Source organism: Bos taurus, chromosome 20 (assembly GCF_002263795.3).
Source record: "Bos taurus isolate L1 Dominette 01449 registration number 42190680 breed Hereford chromosome 20, ARS-UCD2.0, whole genome shotgun sequence".
In the NCBI taxonomy this organism is placed as follows: Eukaryota; Metazoa; Chordata; class Mammalia; order Artiodactyla; family Bovidae; genus Bos; species Bos taurus.
Genome location: NC_037347.1, coordinates 40,245,092 through 40,264,547, shown reverse-complemented (window position 1 = coordinate 40,264,547; position 19,456 = coordinate 40,245,092). Strand labels below are relative to the sequence as shown.

Genomic DNA, 19,456 nt, shown 5'->3' with positions numbered 1-19,456 from the left:
GAGATTTAGGAAAAAAAAAAAAAAAGAAAAAAGGGAGTGATTTCATCAAAGTAAATTAACAAGAATATTTGTTCCCTGGATAAGTGAGGCTCTATTTCCTGATACTCTCTTGAGGTAGTCTGGGAAAAATATGGTCTCTCTGTTTTTATCTTTAAGGGAGAAACAAAAGACATCATTTCATAGACTTGTCCAATTCGATACCTTTTCCAGGAGATGATCCCATGAGAAGCCCAGTTCTCCTGGACACCTCACCTGCCTATTAGGGAGCAGTGAGCACAACAGTGCCATGACTCCTGCGAGGGACACTGTGTGGCTAAAGGGACGTAGTGTGCTTTGTTTTGTTATGAGTCAAGGTTGAACCTGAAACATGCAGAATAACACGGCAAGAAAGTGGTCCCTGGGCCAGAACATGTCCTGGTCAGCAGGCTGCTGCAGTCTATGGTGGAGGGTGGCTTCCTTCTGCACTTAGGGTGCTTTGGGGTTCTTGAGTGGCTGTCGCTTTCTTGGCCTTTGGGTGTGGGCCACATGTGTCTGGGAACACGACAGGCAGCACTGAGCCCTCACGGTGGGCACAGAACATTTCTTCATGGTTTTAAGCGTCTGGCAGAAACTGGCTGATAAGTTGTCCTTGATGCAAAGGAGATCTGTGGGAGGAGACAAATGATGAGAAAAAAACAAAAGATGATCTTTTTGTTAAGTGAAAGAGCACAACTTCTATTAATGGAAGATTTTATATGTCTACTGAGAAAGGCTCCATAGCGATTCATAATAGTTGACATCTACTGACGGTCACTCCTGTGCAGTAATGTGTTGATTATAATGGTTCCTATTTTAACTAATAACAACATGTTTGAGCCTAGTTATAATAACTTAAAATTCACAGTCCAAAACCACAATTACATTTGTACCAGCCTAATATCTTGACCATCCTTTCCTCACACATGATTGGACTAGATTCCTCAGGGACCATCCTCGCATATTCTGTGGGTGGTAGATACTCAGACTGCAGTGGCCCTTGTCTGGAAGAAGTTCAATAAGGGCCCAATAACAGATTTTTCTTTTATAAAATGAAATTGGTTTAAACTTTGCTTCAGTGCCTTTCAGAGCTCTGCCTGATTTTCTTTCTCCATTACACATTTGAATAGTCCTACAGTAAAGCTTTTTACCCCAAACAGGCTGCTGTCCTTTGTAAATAGAATTGTCAGTAAAAGCAGAAGTTGAGGTAATATTCCTCTTTACCTAAATCTGTGACAGCGTTTTGCCTCTCTCTGCATTTTTCACCTTCAGGTCACAAAGGCAAAAACTGCTTTTCACCTGCTCTGAACTCATCATTCCTTGACAGTGCCTTTTTTTTTTTTTCTTATTCTTCATGAAGAGATATCTTCTATTAACTGTCTAATTCCATTTGGTTTGCAAGTGTTAGCTGCACTTGAGAGTAGGTAACAGAACCCACGACCTTTTCATTGCTGCTGCTTTTCTTCTTCAGGCCTCATCTTAAAACTATTATAAAAATCAGTATCCCCTAATCTCACAGGAAACTTCTGTATGTGATCTGATATTTCAGAAAGAGTATGTATTTCTACCAAGTGTTCCTACTGTGGAGTAGGAATATGAGCTCTTCATCTCCCACGTTCCTGCAGGTGTTCTCCATGGGGCCTATCAGAATGCAATGCACATCACAGGCCATCCACTAAAAAGACTGCAATGATGGAAAAAAAAAACACCTTACTTGCTTATATAGCTGAATGAATCAGTTCAGTTCAGTCACTCAGTCGTGTCCGAGTCTTTGCAACCCCATGAATTGCAGCACACTAGGCCTCCCTGTCCATCACCAACTCCCGGAGTTTACTCAAACTCAAGTCCATCGAGTCAGTGATGCCATCCAGCCATCTCATCCTCTGTCGTCCCCTTCTCCTCCTGCCCCCAATCCCTCCCAGCATCAGAGTCTTTTCCAATGAGTCAACTCTAATACAACACATTAAATTCATGTTCTCAAGATGTATGCATGCGTGTGTGCTCGCTTCAGTCATGTCTGACTCTTTGTGACCCTATGTACTGTAGCCTGCCAGACTCTGCTTTCCATGGGATTCTCCAGACAAGAATACTGGAGTGGGTTGCTCTTTAGAATGAGGCAGGACTTCCTTCCTAGGCTTTTGGCTTTAGAACAGGGCCCAGCATAGATGCCTAGGCATCATAGGGTTGCTCTGATTTCTAAGTCTCTCCTAAGATCTAGTCAAGGCTATGGTTTTTCCAGCGGTCGTGTATGGATGTGAGAGTTGGACCATAAAGAAAGCTGAGCACAGAAGAATTGATGCTTTTGAACTGTGGTGTTGGAGAAGACTCTTGAGAGTCCCTTGGACTGCAAGGAGATCCAACCAGTCCATCCTAAAGGAGACCAGTCCTGGGTGTTCATTGGAAGGACTGATGCTGAGGCTGAAACTCCAATACTTTGGCCACCTCATGCGAAGAGTTGACTCATTGGAAAAGACCCTGATGCTGGGAGGGATTGCGGGCAGGAGGAGAAGGGGACGACAGAGAATGAGATGGCTGGATGACATCCAACTCAGTGGACATGAGTTTGGGTAAATTCCGGGAGTTAGTGATGGACAGGGAGGCCTGGCGTGCTGCGATTCATGGGGTCACAAAGAGTCAGACACGACTGAGTGACTGAACTGAACTGATGTCTATTTTTCTCCTTTTAAAACTGAGGTTCCAGAAAGGCTTACTAACTGGCCCACCATCACACAGCTGGAAAGTAGACGGTTATGCTGGAGTCTGAATGTTGCCTTAGTGCCTCTAGAGCTTTGCCTCCAAGAGAATGGGTATTTTGTGTTGGTGATGGGGGACGAGGGGCCCACATGGACAGGTTCTTCCCTGACCAGAACATCTTCATTTGTTTAACCCAGGGCTCCCACTTGTCAGGCCACACCTCTAGGAATAAAAGGGACCCAACCAAGCCTGGTGTCCTTGCCTGATCTTGGGAACCATTGGATCACAAGCCCTGCTTTTCAGTGGTTCTCAGACCCCTGGGAACATGTAGGTCCTGAGTCTTCCTGTTTGAAAGTGAGGAACTGGAAAGAAGAGTGGAGGAGGGCAGTGACCTATATTGGGAGCCTGTGTTCCAGGCCTATTATTAGCAGCTCATTTAGACAATGACTGTGAGCCCAACAACATGGCAGGGCTTAATTGCACAAGTTCTCCTCATTATTGTGAAACAATGAAGGCTGGCTGTGTTCATCAGCCAACTGGATCCCAGCCGAAGCACACACAATGCTTATAATTAGGGGCAACTTAGAGAGGACATCCCAGTTTGCCTATGTCTGTTCAATAGAAATCACACTTGGAACTTAAAGGGACAGTTACAAGCTTGTTCCCTTGCTGTCAGCTATGTCTAAGTTGAAGGGATAACATTTTGCCCACAAAAGGTAAAAAATAATTTCCATATTGTTGGCAAATACAGATTCTGTAAGACTTTGGGTTCCTTGAGGCCAGGGACTGTGGCATACTCATGTCTGTATCCTCACTTTTTACATTTTGCCTGAAATGTATCTTGTGATCAGCAATATTTGCTGAACAAATGAATGAATTGAAATTCTGTTCATCTGGTAGAATATCTTTCAGTAGAAAGTCTGCTGAGGAATGGCCAAGAGGGAGCAGTAAGACCCTGAGCCCACCTCTTCCCACAGGCATACTAAAATTACAACTATGTACAGAGTAACTACTGATGAGAAAGACTAGCAGAAAAGATCTTCTACAACTAAAGATATAAAGAAGAAACCGTAAGGAAACAGGCAGGCAGGATGGAGATGTAGTATAGTTAAGACCCATAACTCTGGGTGTGTAGACCACAAATGAAAATAATAATCACAGAGGTTCTCCGTGAGCAGGGGGCCTGATCCCCACATCAGGCTTCCCAGACTAGTAGTCCTGCATGAATAATATGAGTTCCCAGAACCTCTGCCTTAAGGCTGATACCATTCAAATTTAGAAGAGCCAAAGGGCTGCTATAAATAAAGACCCCATTTTTAAAGGGCTTCCTTGCTGGCTCAGATGGTAAAGAATTTGCTTGTGATGCAAAAGACCCAGGTTCAATCCCTGGGTCACGGAGATCCCCCAGAGAAGGGAATTGTTACTACTCCAGAATTCTTGCCTGGAGAATCCCATGGACAGAGGAGCCTGTGGGCTACAGGCAATGGGGTCACAGAGAGTTGGACATGACTGAGCAACTAACACTTTGATTTAAAGGGCACACACAAAATTTCACACTCTCCAGGACCCAAGGCAGAGGCAGTAATCTGAAGGCAGTCTGTCTGTACCAGGATGCCCCAGGTCAGGCAACCACCAGGTGCAGACACAGCCCCAGTCACCAGCAGCCCTGCTGCTTTAAGACCCCCTGAGCTGCCTTGACTTGGCCCTGCCCACTGGAGGGCCTAGGGCCCAGCCCTTCACACCAGTGTGCTAGGACTAGCTCCAGGACCCCCAGGACCCAGTCCCCACCCACCAGCAGGTTGACACATGAACTCCAGGACCCAGAAGTCCCAGGACCAGGTTTCACCCTGAAGCTTGCCATGTCAGTAACCCCTGGCCTTTGTCCATTTGGCAGGCCAACATCTGCTCTGAGACACCTTGGACCCTTCATCCAGCAGCCCCAGGATATGGCCCTACCTACCAGTGGGTCAATACCAGCTCTAGGACCCCCGAACCTGGCTCTACCTATCTGTAGGCTGACATCAGCTCCAAGTCACCCTGGGTCACACATCAGCAGGCCAACAGCAGCTTTGGGACACCATGGACCTCATAGCCAGTCATGTCAAGAACCAGCTCTGCCTACAGGTAGGGTTGTAGTCAGCCATCTCATGTCCTGGCCCCACCAAGGCAGAGCCTGGCAGAAACCTACAGGAAGCCAGCCACACCTACAAGACCACCCACAGTGGTCAGCCCATCACAACAGAAGGACCCATGCAGCCCAGGTGGGGACACCTTTAGAGCATAAAGCTTTTGTGATGAGAGCAGACTATGCTGCTGGAACACACAGGATTTCTCCTACAAAAGGCTGCTTCTCCAGGTCAGAAAACAAAACCTATCAAATACACAGAAATAAAAAGAGCAAATTAGGCAAAACGAGACAATAGAGGAATATATGCCAAATGAAGGAATAAGATAAAATCCCAGAACTAACTGCACTGAAGACAGGCAACCTATCCAAAAACGAGTTCAAGGTAATGATTATAAAGATGCTCAAAGAACTTGAGAGAAGAATCAGTGAATACAGTGAGAGGATTAACAAAGAAAGACTCAAATAGCTGAAGAATAGAATAGCTGAGATAAAAAATATACTAAAAGGAATTAACAGTGGATGAGATGATAGGAACAGATCAGCGAGCTGGAAGACAGCAGTGGAAATACTGAAGTTGAACAGAAAAGCAAAAAAAGAAAAAAAATGAGGACAGTTTAGAGACCTCTGTGATACAATATTAAGTGCACTAACATTCACACTATAGGGACCCCAGAAGGAAAATTAGGGAAATGGGCCGAGAACATATTTGATGATGTAATAACTAAAAACTGCCCTAACCTGGAAAAGGAAAGAGACATCCGGGTCCAGGAAGCACATAGTCCAAAACAGGATCAACTCAAAGATGATCACATTGAGACACAATGTAATTAAAATGGCAAAAATTAAAGGCAGAAAATTAAAACCAGCAAGGGAAAAGCAACAAGTACAAGAGCACTCCCATAAGGCTGTCAGCTGACTCTTCAGCAGAAACTCTGCAGGCCAGAAGGGCATGATATATTTAAAGTGATGAAAGAGGAAATTCTTGGTTATAATCAAGAATATTCTACCTGATGGAGAGATCGAAAGTTTTACAAAAGCTAAAAAAATTTAGCACTACTAAACTTATCTGGTGACTCAGAGAGTACAGAATCCACCTGCAATGCGGGAGACCTGGATTCAATCCCTGGGTTGAGAAGATCCTCTAGAGAAGGGCATGGAAACCCACTCCAGTATTCTTGCCTGGAGAATCCCATAGACAGAGGAGCCTGATGGACTACAGTCCATGGGGTTACCCAGAGTAGGACACGACTGAGTGACTAAGCACACAAATTAGCTTTACAAGAAATGCTAAAGGGACTTCTATAAGTGAAAAATGCCACAATTAGAAACATGAAAATTACAAAAGGAAGAATTAAATGGTAAATACAAATATACAATAAAGGCAAATACACCAAAAAATCCATCATGTAGAAAGATTAAAAGGCAAAAACCGCAAGTTCATCTATACCCACAGTAAGTAGTTAAGGAATACACAAAAACACATAAAATATGATGTCAAAAACAATAAACATGAGAGAGAGGAGTAAAAATGCAGGGTTGTTAACACATTATTGACCAGGGGATTTTAGTAGACACTAATGCCTATGGCCAGTGAATTGGTAGGTAAGTGAACACTGAAATGTCTCCAGTCAGTAAACATTCAGGTGAAAAACAGATGTATTAATATGTCTCTGGTCAATAATGTGTTAAATGCATCCTATACATAGGAAATCCTAAAAAGATGCCAACAATAACTACTAGAGCTCATCATTGAATTCAATAAAGTTGCAGGATACAAAGTTAATATACAGAAATCAGATGCATTTCTACACACTAACAATGAACTATCAGAAAGAGAAATAGAAGAAACAATTCTATTTACAATATCAAAAAGAATGAAATACCAAGGAATAAATTAAAGGAGTTAAAAACTGTACTTGGAAAACTATCAGACACTGATGAAAGAAATTGAAGATGACACAAACAACTGGAAAAATATCCTGTGTTGATGAATTGGAAGAATTAATTCTGTTAAAATGACTATACTACCCAAGGAAATCTACAGATTTAATGCACTCCCTATCAAATTACCAAATGCATTTTTTACAGAACTAGAAGAGATTAGATAGAGTGCCTGATGAACTATGGAATGAGGTTTGTGACATTTTACAGGAGACAGGGGTCAAGACCATCCCCATGGAAAAGAAATGCAAAAAAGCAAAACAGCTGTCTGGGGAGGGCTTACAAATAGCTGTGAAAAGAAGAGAAGCGAAAAGCAAAGGAAAAAAGGAAAGATAGAAGCATCTGAATGCAGAGTTCCAAACAATAGCAAGAAGAGATAAGAAAGCCTTCTTCAGCGATCAATGCAAAGAAATAGAGGAAAACAACAGAATGGGAAAAACTAGAGATCTCTTCAAGAAAATTAGAGATACCAAGGGAACATTTCATGTAAAGATGGGCTCGATAAAGGACAGAAATGGTATGGACCTAACAGAAGCAGAAGATATTAAGAAGAGGTGGCAAGAATACACAGAAGAACTGTACAAAAAAGATCTTCACGACCCAGAAAATCACGATGGTGTGATCACTGACCTAGAGCCAGACATCCTGGAATGTGAAGTCAAGTGGGCCTTAGAAAGCATCACTATGAACAAAGCTAGTGGAGGTGATGGAATTCCAGTTGAGCTATTTCAAATCCTGAAAGATGATGCTGTGAAAGTGCTACACTCAATATGCCAGCAAATTTGGAAAAGTCAGCAGTGGCCACAGGACTGGAAAAGGTCAGTTTTCATTCCAATCCCAAAGAAAGGCAATGCCAAAGAATGCTCAAACTACTGCATAATTGCACTCATCTCACATGGTAGTAAAGTAATGCTCAAAAGTCTCCAAGCCAGGCTTCAGCAATATGTGAACCGTGAACTTCCTGATGTTCAAGCTGGTTTTAGAAAAGGCAGAGGAACCAGAGACCAAATTGCCAACATCCGCTGGATCATGGAAAAAGCAAGAGAGTTCCAGAAAAATATCTCTTTCTGCTTTATTGACTATGCCAAAGCCTTTGACTGTGTGGATCACAATAAACTGTGGAAAATTCTGAAAGAGATGGGAATACCAGACCACCTGATCTGCCTCTTGAGAAATTTGTATGCAGGTCAGGATGCAACAGTTAGAACTGGACATGGAACAACAAACTGGTTCCAAATAGGAAAAGGAGTACATCAAGGCTGTAGATTGTCACCCTGTTTATTTAACTTATATGCAGAGTACATCATGAGAAACACTGGGCTGGATGAAACACAAGCTGGAATCAAGATTGCCGGGAGAAATATCAACAACCTCAGATATGCAGATGACACCACCCTTCTGGCAGAAAGTGAAGAGGAACTAAAAAGCCTCTTGATGAAAGTGAAAGAGGAGAGTGAAAAAGTTGGCTTGAAGCTCAACATTCAGAAAACGAAGATCATGGCATACGGTCCCACCACTTCATGGGAAATAGATGGGGAAACAGTGGAAACAGTGTCAGACTTTATTTTTCTGGGCTCCAAAATCACTGCAGACGGTGACTGCAGCCATGAAATTAAAAGATGCTTCTTGGAAGGAAAGTTACGACCAACCTAGATAGCATATTCAAAAGCAGAGACATTACTTTGCCAACAAAGGTTCGTCTAGTCAAGGCTATGGTTTTTCCTGTGGTCACATATGGATGTGAGAGTTGGACTGTGAAGAAGGCTGAGCGCCGAAGAATGGATGCTTTTGAACTGTGGTGTTGGAGAAGACTCTTGAGAGTCCCTTGGACTGCAAGGAGATCCAACCAGTCCATTCTGAAGGAGATCAGCCCTGGGATTTCTTTGGAAGGACTGATGCTAAAGCTGAAACTCCAGTACTTTGGGCACCTCATGCGAAGAGTTGACTCATTGGAAAAGACTCTGATGCTAGGAGGGATTGGGGGTAGGAGGAGAAGAGGATGACAGAGGATGAGATGGCTGGATGGCATCACTGACTCGAAGGATATGAGTCTGAATGAACTCCGGGTGTTGGTGATGGACAGGGAGGCCTGGCGTGCTGCGAATCATGGGGTCGCAAAGATTCGGACACGACTGAGTGACTGAACTGAACTGAGAAGAGATTAATTCTTATTTTATTTTATTTTTTAACTTTACAATATTGTATTGGTTTTGCCATATATCAATATGAATCTGCACATACACACTGAGGAAACCAGAATTGAAAGAGACACGTGTACCCCAATGTTCATCACAGCACTGTTTATAATAGCCAGGATGTGGAAGCAACCTAGATGTCCATCAGCAGATGAATGGATAAGAAAGCTTTGGTATGTATACACAATGGAGTATTACTCAGCCTTTAAAAAGAATACATTTGAATCAGTTTTAATGAGATTAATTCTTAAATTTGTATGGAAACACAAAAGATTCCCCAATAGCCAAAACAATCTTCAGAAAGAAGAACAAAGCTTGAGGTATTACATGTCTGATTTCCAACTATATGACAAAGCTATAGTAATCAAAACAGTATGGTACTGACACAAAAACAGACACTGCTCGATGGAACGGAATAGAGAGCCCAGAGATGGACCCACCCTCACATGGGCAAATAACCCATAACAAAACAGTGAAGACTATACAATGGGGGACTGACAGCCTCTTCAACAAATGGTGCTGGGAGAATGAACAGCTACATGCAAAAGAATCAAACTGGACTCTTCTCTCACACCATGCACCAAAATAAATTCAAAGTGTATTAAAGGCTTAAGCGTAAGAAAAAACCCACAAATCTTCTTGAAGAAAACAGCAGTACATGCTTTGATGTTAGTCTTAGTAATTTTTTTGGGGGGGGATCTATTTAGGCAAGGGAAACAAAAGCAAAAAATAAATGGGGATATATCAAAATAAAAATCTTTTGCATAGTGAAGGAAAATATCAACAAAACATAAAGGCTGCCTACTGAATATCCAAGATCCTGATGCTGGGAAAGACTAAAGGCAAGAGGAGAAGGGGATGACAGAGGATGAGATGGTTGAATGGCATCACTGACTCAATGAACATGAGTTTGAGCAAGCTATGGGAGTTGGTGATGGACAGGGAAGCCTGGTGTACTGAAGTCCATGGGATCGCAGAGAGTCAGACACGACTGAGCAACTGAACTGAACTGAACTGAATAGGAGAAGATATTTGCAAACAGTGTATTTGATAAGGGGTTACTATCCAAAATATACAAAGATCTCATACAGCAACATCAAAAAGCATACAACCTGATTAAAAAATGGGCAGAGGAACTGAACAGAAATTTTTCCAAGGACATACAGCTGGGCAACAGGCATGTGAAAGGATGCTCAGCATTACTAATCATCAAGGAAATGCAACTCAAAACCACAATGAGATATCACTTCACACCAGTCAGAATGTCTTACATCAAGAAGATCACAAATGTTGGCCAGAATGTGGAGAAAAGGGAGCCCTTGTGCCCTGTTGGTGGGAATGCAAGTTGGTACAGCTACTATGGAAAACAATATGGAGATTCCTCAAAAAATTAAAAACAGAACTAACATAAAATCCAAACATTCCATTCCTATGTATTTACCCAAAGAAAACAAGAACACTAATTAGAAAACACATATGTACCCTTATGTTCATTGCAGCAACAATAGCCAACATATGGAAATGACATAAATGCCCATCAATAGAAAAATAGATAAGATGTATATATCATTCAGATATGTACAATGAAATAATACTCAACCACGAAAAAGAAATGAGATCCCGCCATTTGCCACAATATGGATGGACCTAGAGGGTATTAACACTAAATGAAATCAGACAGAGATCTTATATGTGGAATCTCCAAAAATAAAAAACAAAAACAGACTAATATATACAGAGAACAAACAGGTGGTTGCCAGGAGAGTGTAGGGTAAGGGGAGGAAAGGAAATAGGTGGAGGAGATTAAGAGGTACAAACTTCCAGTTACAAAATTAATGAGTCATGGGTATGGAATGTACAGTGTGGGGAATACAGTCAATAACTCATATATTTGTATGGTTACATACCATAACTAGACTTATCATTATGATCAGTTTGAACTGTATAGAAATATCAAATCACTATGTTGTATACCAGGCACTAACGGTGTTGTTTGTTATGCTTCAAAAACGAACTCATAGAGAAATAGGCCAGATTTGTGGTTACTAGGGTTGGGGTCTTTTCACCAGATCTAAGACAGAGGATGAGATGGTTGGATAGCGTCACCATCTCAATACACATGAGTTTGAGCAAACACTGAGAGATAGTGAAGGACAAGGAAGCCTGCAGTTCATGGGGTCACAAACAGACGGACACAACTTAGCAAGTGAACAACAACAACAGAGGTGGGTGGTGCAGGGGGGCGGGGATTGGATGAAGGCAATCAAAAGGTAGAAACTTCTGGTTATAAGTACTAAGGATGTAACATATAGCATGACAAATATAGTTAGTGATGCTGTACATTATATATGAAAGTGGTTAAGAATCCTAAGCATTCTCATAACAAAACAATTTCTTCTATTTAATTTTGTATCTATGAGATGATGTCCATTTGCAAACTTTTCATGATTATCACTTCCTGTTGTAATTAAATAATTATATGTAATTAAATAATTATGCTGTACACCTTAAACTTATATAGTGCTATATGTCAATTATATCTCAAATAAAACTGGGACAAAAAATTTTAGAAGGCTACTGACTCAAATGTTTATTTGTATCAACTTTAAGTACTGTCATTCATTATTTCTTTCATTATTTGTATTTACTTCTGTACCCCTCATTCCCCAAATTAAAAAGCAACAACTCAAGAATGGTGTGCATAAAGGGTTAGCTTTTGATTTTTAATCATTATGAATGTAATGTCTAGCATATGGATGATACTCAGTAAATATTTCTGAAGAATTAAAAAATTTTTTTTCTAAACCCAGATACTTGGATTCTATAGTCTCCACTATGAAAGTGGTAATTCTAATTTAAATTTTAAGTCACTAGCAATTTAGACAGCACGTAAAGGAAGTAAAAGGCAAACCTTACATGAATTCATACCTGATTTTACAAGATGGGCGTGTGCTCAGTCGCTCAGTCATGTCTGACTCTTTGCAACCCCAGGCACTATAGCCCACCAGGTTCCTCTGTCCATGGGATTTCCCAGGCAAGAGTACCAGAGTGGGTTGCCATTTTTGTCTCCCAGGGAACTTCTCGACCCAGGGATTGAACCCGTGTTTCCTGTGTGTCCTGCATTGGCAGGTGGATTCTTTACTACTCACCACCTGGGAAGCCCAAGATGGGCTCGGGGGCACGTTTACTGTGGTGGCTGGCCAGCTGAGAAGAATCTGGGCATTGGATGACTCATTTCAAAGCATTTTAGAGGGCATGGGTGTCAGGGTAGCTTTTCTTAAATCCAAGAATCTCATGCAGCTGCTCTTTCCTGTTGTTTCTATATGAGTAAGCATGGTTCTGCCTTCAAGAGAAGCTTGTAATTACCTTTTGTGGTCCTGATAATTGTTGGTGAGTAGAATTCATTGTTATTTACATCCATTGCCAGCCAACTGGAGAAGGCAATGGCACCCCACTCCAGTACTCTTGCCTGGAAAATCCCATGGACAGAGGAGCCTGGTGGGCTGCAGTCCATGGGGTCGCTAAGAGTCGGACACAACTGAGCGACTTCACTTTCACTTTTCACTTGCATGCACTGGAGAAGGAAATGGCAACCCACTCCAGTGTTCTTGCCTGGAGAATCCCAGGGATGGGGGAGCCTGGTGGGCTGCTGTCTATGGGGTCGCACAGTCGGACATGACTGAAGCGACTTAGCAGCAGCAGCAGCAGCCAGCCAACTGTTAGTCATCATCTCTTCAGTGTGAGATTTCAATGTAAAATTTACCAGATACACATTTAACCCAATTTTGATTGTTGAAAATTGTCTTAAACTCTCGTGTTGCTGGGCAGTGCAATGTATGTATAATGTAAAATAACCAATAGGGACTTTCCTGGCTGTCCAGTGGTTAAGACTCCATGCTTCCACTGCAGGGAGCATGGGTTCAATCCCTGGTCAGATTCTGCACGCTGCATGGTGCAGCCACAAACAACAACAACAAACCCTAGGCATGGTCAACCAAGACTATGTTGCTGCCTCAATTATATAAAAACCAACATAACTTAGAAGAATTCTGTGCCCTCAGCATTTTAAAAACGTGGTACCACAGAATGTGATGAAATGAAAGGAAAAGAGTTCCAAATTGACCCTTTGGTCTAGAACGGGATGCTTCTTATGAAAAGAGGCTCATCACTGCTAATTATTAGAGAAATGTGAAACAAAACTATGATGAGGTACCTATAGATTATCATATTAAGTGAAGTCAGAACAAGAAAGACAAATAACACATGCTGTCACTTATACTGTATGTGGATTCTAAAATATGACCCTGATGAACCTGTCTATGAAACAGAAACAGACTCAAAGGCATAGAGAACAGGCTTGTGGTTACCAAGCACGGGGGTGGGAGAGGGATAGATTGGGCTCCTGGGATTAGCAGGTGCAAACTATTATATACATAGAATGGATAGACAACACGGTCCTACTGTATAGCTCAGGTAACTATATTCAATATCCTGTGATAAACCAGAATGGGAAAGAACATGAACAAGAATATATACAATGGAATCACTTCATTGTACAGTAGAAATTAACACAACTTTGTAAATCAACCATAGTTGAATAAAATTAAAAAATAGAACGGGGTGCTTCTCAAGCTTTAAGGCACATCCAAATCACCTGGGATTCTTGTTGAAATGCAGATTCTGATTCCGTAGGTCTGGGGTGAGGCCAGAGATCCTGCATTTCTGACAAGCTCCCAGGTAATGCCAATGCAGCTAGTCCAGGGGCCACACTTTGAGTAGCTGAGAGTCTGGAAGGCTAAAACTTAATAAAACCTCTGAAAACAAGCCCCCAGTAGCTCTGTTTGGAGTTTTGAGTAAGGCCAATGACAGCCACTGTCAAATGCATGCTGGTCAGAGAGAAGCTGCATGTGATCATTAGATCTTAAGCATTTTCTCAGTGCACTTTGTTCAGGATTTCCAACCCATACCTCTCTCCTGACTTCTGCACCTGTGTAAAAACCAATCACAGGCCACTCCTACCTAAGGATTCATAGACTGCTCTGAAAACATATCCCACACAGAACACAATACCTTTCCTGGTTCCCAAATCCACCCTGGGCCTCCTCTTTCAGGGAATGGTAGCCTCATCTACTCAGCTACCCAAGTCAGACATCTGGGCTTTGTTCTCCCTCCTCTTTTCCAGCACAAAGTCCTGTCAGGTCTCTCTTTTAAGCAGCCCTTGAATCCACTTACTTCTGTCTGTCTGTGCTTCTGCTGCCTTAGTTCACGCCACACACATCTCCTGATTAAGGTACAGTTGCGTCCCTGACCTGGTCCCCTTCTCCACCTGCCACAGTGCAGCATGCATGACTCTCTTACCTTGACTCCCCTGTTTGGAATACTTCAAGGGCTCCCATCTGCCCTAGGCATAAATCAGCTCATCAGCATGCTTCACGAGGCTCTTTATCCTCTAGCTCCAGCTTACCTCGCTAGTCCTACTGCTTCCTAACTCCCCTTGAACTGTGTACTGTATTTAGACTTACATGCCATGACATCATCTTCTTCCTGCTTACTGCATACCCTGAAAGCTGCTCTTGGAAACTGCAGCCTGACCTTTCTACTCATCCTTCACTTCCCTCCACCCCCACCCCCAGTTTATGTTTGATGACCTTCCCAAGTACTCTCTTAACATCATAACCTCACTGGTTGGTGATCTTCCTCATTTGATATTATGTTTGGCACACAGCAAGTGTCCAACAAATATTTGTTAAATAAATACACGATCTGTAGATAAACAATCTTTAGGGAAACTCTTCACATTATATTTACTCTGACCACAGTCTCTGCTGAATGCCAGCCCTCAGTGCTTGGAAGGAGGCAAGGAGCAGATCTATAAACCACAGGTTTCACTACTTCTCACGCTGAAAAATATTTGAAAAAAGGCTACTACCAGTAGAGAGCCTTAAATACCTTCAAGTCTACCTTTCCGTCTACCTTTCCTGGGAGCTTTTGGTCAATGGTATGAGAGTGTGGGTGTGTGAACTCTCAGCCCATTGGCCTCGAGAGCAGACAGCTCTGAGACTTAACTTTCCCCTGGAGCGTGCCCGTGGGACCAGGTTGAAGTCAGGACTGTGTCTGAAATGGCAGGCTGGCTGTGCTTTCTCCCTTTTCTGTCTTATTTCCCTCTCCCTCAGCATCTTCCATGGGAGCACTTCCTTAATGAATCCCTGGCACACAAGTGTGCACCTTGGAGTCTGTTTCTGCAGAACCTAAGACAGCAGTGCTGGATAATAGAAAGGGCCATTTAGCGCTTGACTGGGTTCCTGAGAAAGGCTAGATAGAACATTTCTCAGAAACCTTTGAAAAAACAGAGCGATTCTCATTTGTGTGGGAAGTCAGTGTGAATGTGCTCTGAGATAGGAAAAAGGATGAGATAGTCCCTCAAGGAACTAGTGTCAAACTTCACCAAATCAGACAAATGGCTCCCAGAGGAGCTGGCTCAGTAACAGGGACTAAAATGGCCCACAGACCAAGTCATGCAGGAGTTTACTTATGAAAAGCTCTACGAAAAGCTCTATGCCCCGCTGAGCAAAGCCGTTCACCTACCAGCATTCTTCCGGCAGGCCTGCGGGTTGCACTTCTGGAATTCTGGGGGTCTGCGTTCGTGATCACACAGGCATTGGTCCTGGCCTTCAGTTTTATTGTTCTCTGAGGCCACACAATGGACAGTCCTCTTCTGAAAGCCACCTCCACAGGACACAGTGCACTGGAAGAGAGGGGCACATGGAGAGAGTCAGAATTCTCCCCCAAGATCGCTGGGGGAACTCCGGCAGAGGTGCTCTAACCCCACAGTGGTCAAGTAGGTTGTGCTGCGAAGTCCCTTCAGTCACGTCCAACTCTTTGTGACCCCATGGACTGTAGCCCGCTAGGCTCCTCTGTCCATGGGATTCTCCAGGCAAGAATACTGGAGTGGGTTGCCATGCCCTCCTCCAGGGGAACCCAGGGATTGAACTCACATCTCTTAAGTTTCCTGCACCGGGAGGCAGATACTTTACCACTAGTGCCACCTGGAAGGACGGTCAAGTAGGGGAAGCCTCAATTATCACAGGTCTTTTTGAAGGAGTCATCGAATAAAAGCAGGAATAATTTGGAGATGTGAATTTCGGAAGAGTTTAGGTTATAGACTGGCAATTGAATTTGGCTTAATTTACTATTGGGTTCTCTGAAGAATGTGGACAGAGGGTGAACTGCAAGCAACATAGAAAAAATTTATCTGGGCCCTCGTGCCTCAGCAAACCAGTTTCTCTAAACTGGTTTTGATCTGGGCCTGGGAATCAGGTGTAATGAGAAGGTACAGAGCTACAAGGAAGGCTGAGAGAGGATAAAAAGGGAACAGGGAGAAGAAAAGCAAGGTGGAGTGGAGGGAGGATTTGGAATGGGCTTAGATACATATGTGGCCTCAAGCCACCTAACAGACAAGATTCATGTAATGTCCTGATGTATATGGCTGCCTGGAAGCAGAAAGAGACTCTCTGGGCTGTGAAAACCATCAGGGGATGTAATAAAATGTGTCTGAATATATTATATATACATATATATAGATACTCTTTTTAAAAAATTATTTTTATTGTGGTAAAATATATACTGAAGAATTGATGATTTCAAATTACAGTGCTACAGACAACTTTTGAGAGTCCCTTAGACTGCAAGGAGATCAAAGCAGGCAATCCTAAAGGAAATCAATCCTGAGGGTTCATTGGAAGGACTAATGCTGAAGCTGAAGCTCTAACATTTTGGCCACCAGATGCAAAGAGTCAACTCACTGGAAAAGACCCTGATGCTGGGAAAGATTGAAGGCAGGAGGAGAAGGGGACAACAGAGGATAAGACAGTTGGATAGCATCACCAACTCAGTGAACATGAATTTGAGCAAACTCTGGGAGATAAGGAAGGACAGGGAAGCCTGGCATGCTGCAGTCTATGGAGTCACAAAGAACTGGACATGAGTTAGTGACTGAACAATAACAACAAAAATACGTAAAACATAAAATTTATTTTAACCATTTTCCACTATACAATTTCACTTAAATACATTCACATTGTTCTATGATCATTACCACCAAACATCTCTAGGACTTTTCCATTTTCCTAAATAGAAACTCTCTACCCCTCAACCCACCCCTGCCCCACCCCTGGCAACTATCATTCTAAATTTTTTCTCAATGAATTTGACTACTTGAGGTACCTCATATGAATGGAACCATATAGTATTTGTCATTTTGTGACTTGCTTATTTCAATTAACATCTTCAAGTTTCCTCCATGTTATAGCAAGTGTCAAAATTTTCTAAGATGCGACAACATTCCACTGAATGTAGAGAACACATTTTCTTTATCCGTTGATGGACACTTGGGTAGTTTCCACCTTTCAGCTATTGTAAACCACATATACTCTTATGATTCACATTCTATTTCATATTTTACTACTTTTAGCCTCATCTCTCTTATATAATTAAAATCTCCCTAAGGGAAGAAACCAGTTCTCCATTCTTTATCCTGCATGGCAGGTAGGTAAGTGCTAAACATAGCCTGACCATTCAGTACTCATTGATTGACTGACAGAAAAAGACTGCTGCATGCCAAATTCTGGAAAAATCTCCAGGCCCTAAATATTCCATCTGCCATTTGAATTACTGTTGGTCAACAAGACTGTAGTTGTTGTTCAGTTGCTAGGTCATGTCCGACTCTTTGCGACCCTGTGGACTGCAGCATACCAGGCCTCCCTGTCCCTCACCATCTCCCGAAGTTTTCCCATGTTTCATGTCCCAAGTTTCATGTCCATTGCATTGGTGATGCCATCCAGCCATCTCATCCTCTGATACCCTCTTCTCCTGTCCTCAATATTTCCCAGCACCAGGGACTTTTGCAATGAGTCAACTGTTTGCATCTGGCTTAGACAGTCAATAAGATTGCTAGATTTTAAAATACTATCCACACTGGGGCACCACTGAAACTCAGAATACTGCTACCAGACCCTGTTTCTCACAAAACTTCAAATGGGATAAGAGGAGAAACATCAAATTTTTCTTAACACCCACAGCTTTATTTTAATCTGTTCTTCATAAAGCCTAGAGCAAGGTGATAAGCCTGCAACTTCATGTTGTTTTATAAAGTCAGAGATTCCTCTGATTAAACCTAAAGCTAACTTTATTCAGTGAATAAAATAGATATGAATCAAATTCTCTGTGGGTAAAAAGGTAAGAAAATAACTATGTAACTGATCCTGAGTAGACAAAGTATGCAACACAGGACAGAGGGAAGAACAAGGGAAATTAATAAAGGGTGTTGGATATCCTAGACCAGAATTCAGGAAACTTGGGTTTTCTCAGTCTTAAACATTGTCCTGGATCTCACTCAACCACTCTCTTTCTTCCACTGTAAAATAAGATTGTTAGATAAAGAACATATGACTTCCTTTCCTGCTTTTTACTTCTAAGGATGTGATGGAACTAGGCTGGGCTGGTGGTCCTGGGTGCTGAAGTCACACAGGCCCTTGGACAGGACAAATGTAGATCAATGGAATACAACAGAAAGCCCAGAAATAAACCCATGTACCCATGGTCAATTAATCTTCAACAAAGGAGGCAATAATACACAATGGAGAAAAGACAGTCTCGCCAATAACTGGTGCTGGGAAAATTGGACAATTTACTGGTTTTCCAATGTTAAAGAATGAAATTAGAATATTCTCTAAAACCATATATAAAAAATAAACTCAAAATAGATTAAAGACCTCAGTGTAAGACTGAATACTCTCAAAACAGAGGCATAACACTCTTTGACATAAATCACAGCAATATCTTTTTTGATCTACCTCCTAGAGTAAGGAAAATTAAAACAAAAATAAACAAATAGAACCTAATTAAATTTAAAAACTTTTGCAGAGCAAAGGAAACTGTAAACAAAATGAAAAGACAACCTACTGAATGGGAGAAAGTATCTGTAAATGAAAGGGCTGATGAGGGATTAATATTCAATCGACAAAAAGCTCAGACAGCTCAATTTAAAAAAAAAAAAAAAAAGCCCACAACCCAATCAAAAAAATGGGCAGAATAGCTAAATAGACATTTTTCTAAAGAAGACATTCAGTTCAGTTCAGTCGCTCAGTCGTGTCCGACTCTTTGCGACCCCATGAATAGCAGCACGCCAGGCCTCCTTGTCCATCACCAACTCCCGGAGTTCACTCAGACTCACGTCCATCGAGTCAGTGATGCCATCCAGCCATCTCATCCTCTGTCGTCCCCTTCTCCTCCTGCCCCCAATCCCTCCCAGCATCAGAGTCTTTTCCAATGAATCAACTCTTCACATGAGGTGGCCAAAGTACTGGAGTTTCAGCTTTAGCATCATTCCTTCCAAAGAAATCCCAGGGCTGATCTCCTTCAGAATGGACTGGTTGGATCTCCTTGCAGTCCAAGGGACTCTCAAGAGTCTTCTCCAACACCACAG

The 19,456-nt window shown here is 42.3% G+C and overlaps 1 protein-coding gene across 1 annotated transcript in view; it reads right to left on the bottom strand.

The window, feature by feature from the left end:
- Positions 1-465: 465 nt before the first annotated feature.
- Positions 466-19,456, bottom strand: part of ADAMTS12 (ADAM metallopeptidase with thrombospondin type 1 motif 12) — a 390,694-nt gene continuing 371,703 nt past the window's right edge. Inside the window, exons 23-24 of the mRNA NM_001192609.3 lie at positions 15,559-15,718; positions 466-644 (exon numbers count right to left, since the gene is read on the bottom strand). Of these exons, the coding sequence (NP_001179538.1) occupies positions 466-644; positions 15,559-15,718 (339 nt within the window). The remainder of the gene's footprint in view (positions 645-15,558; positions 15,719-19,456) is intronic.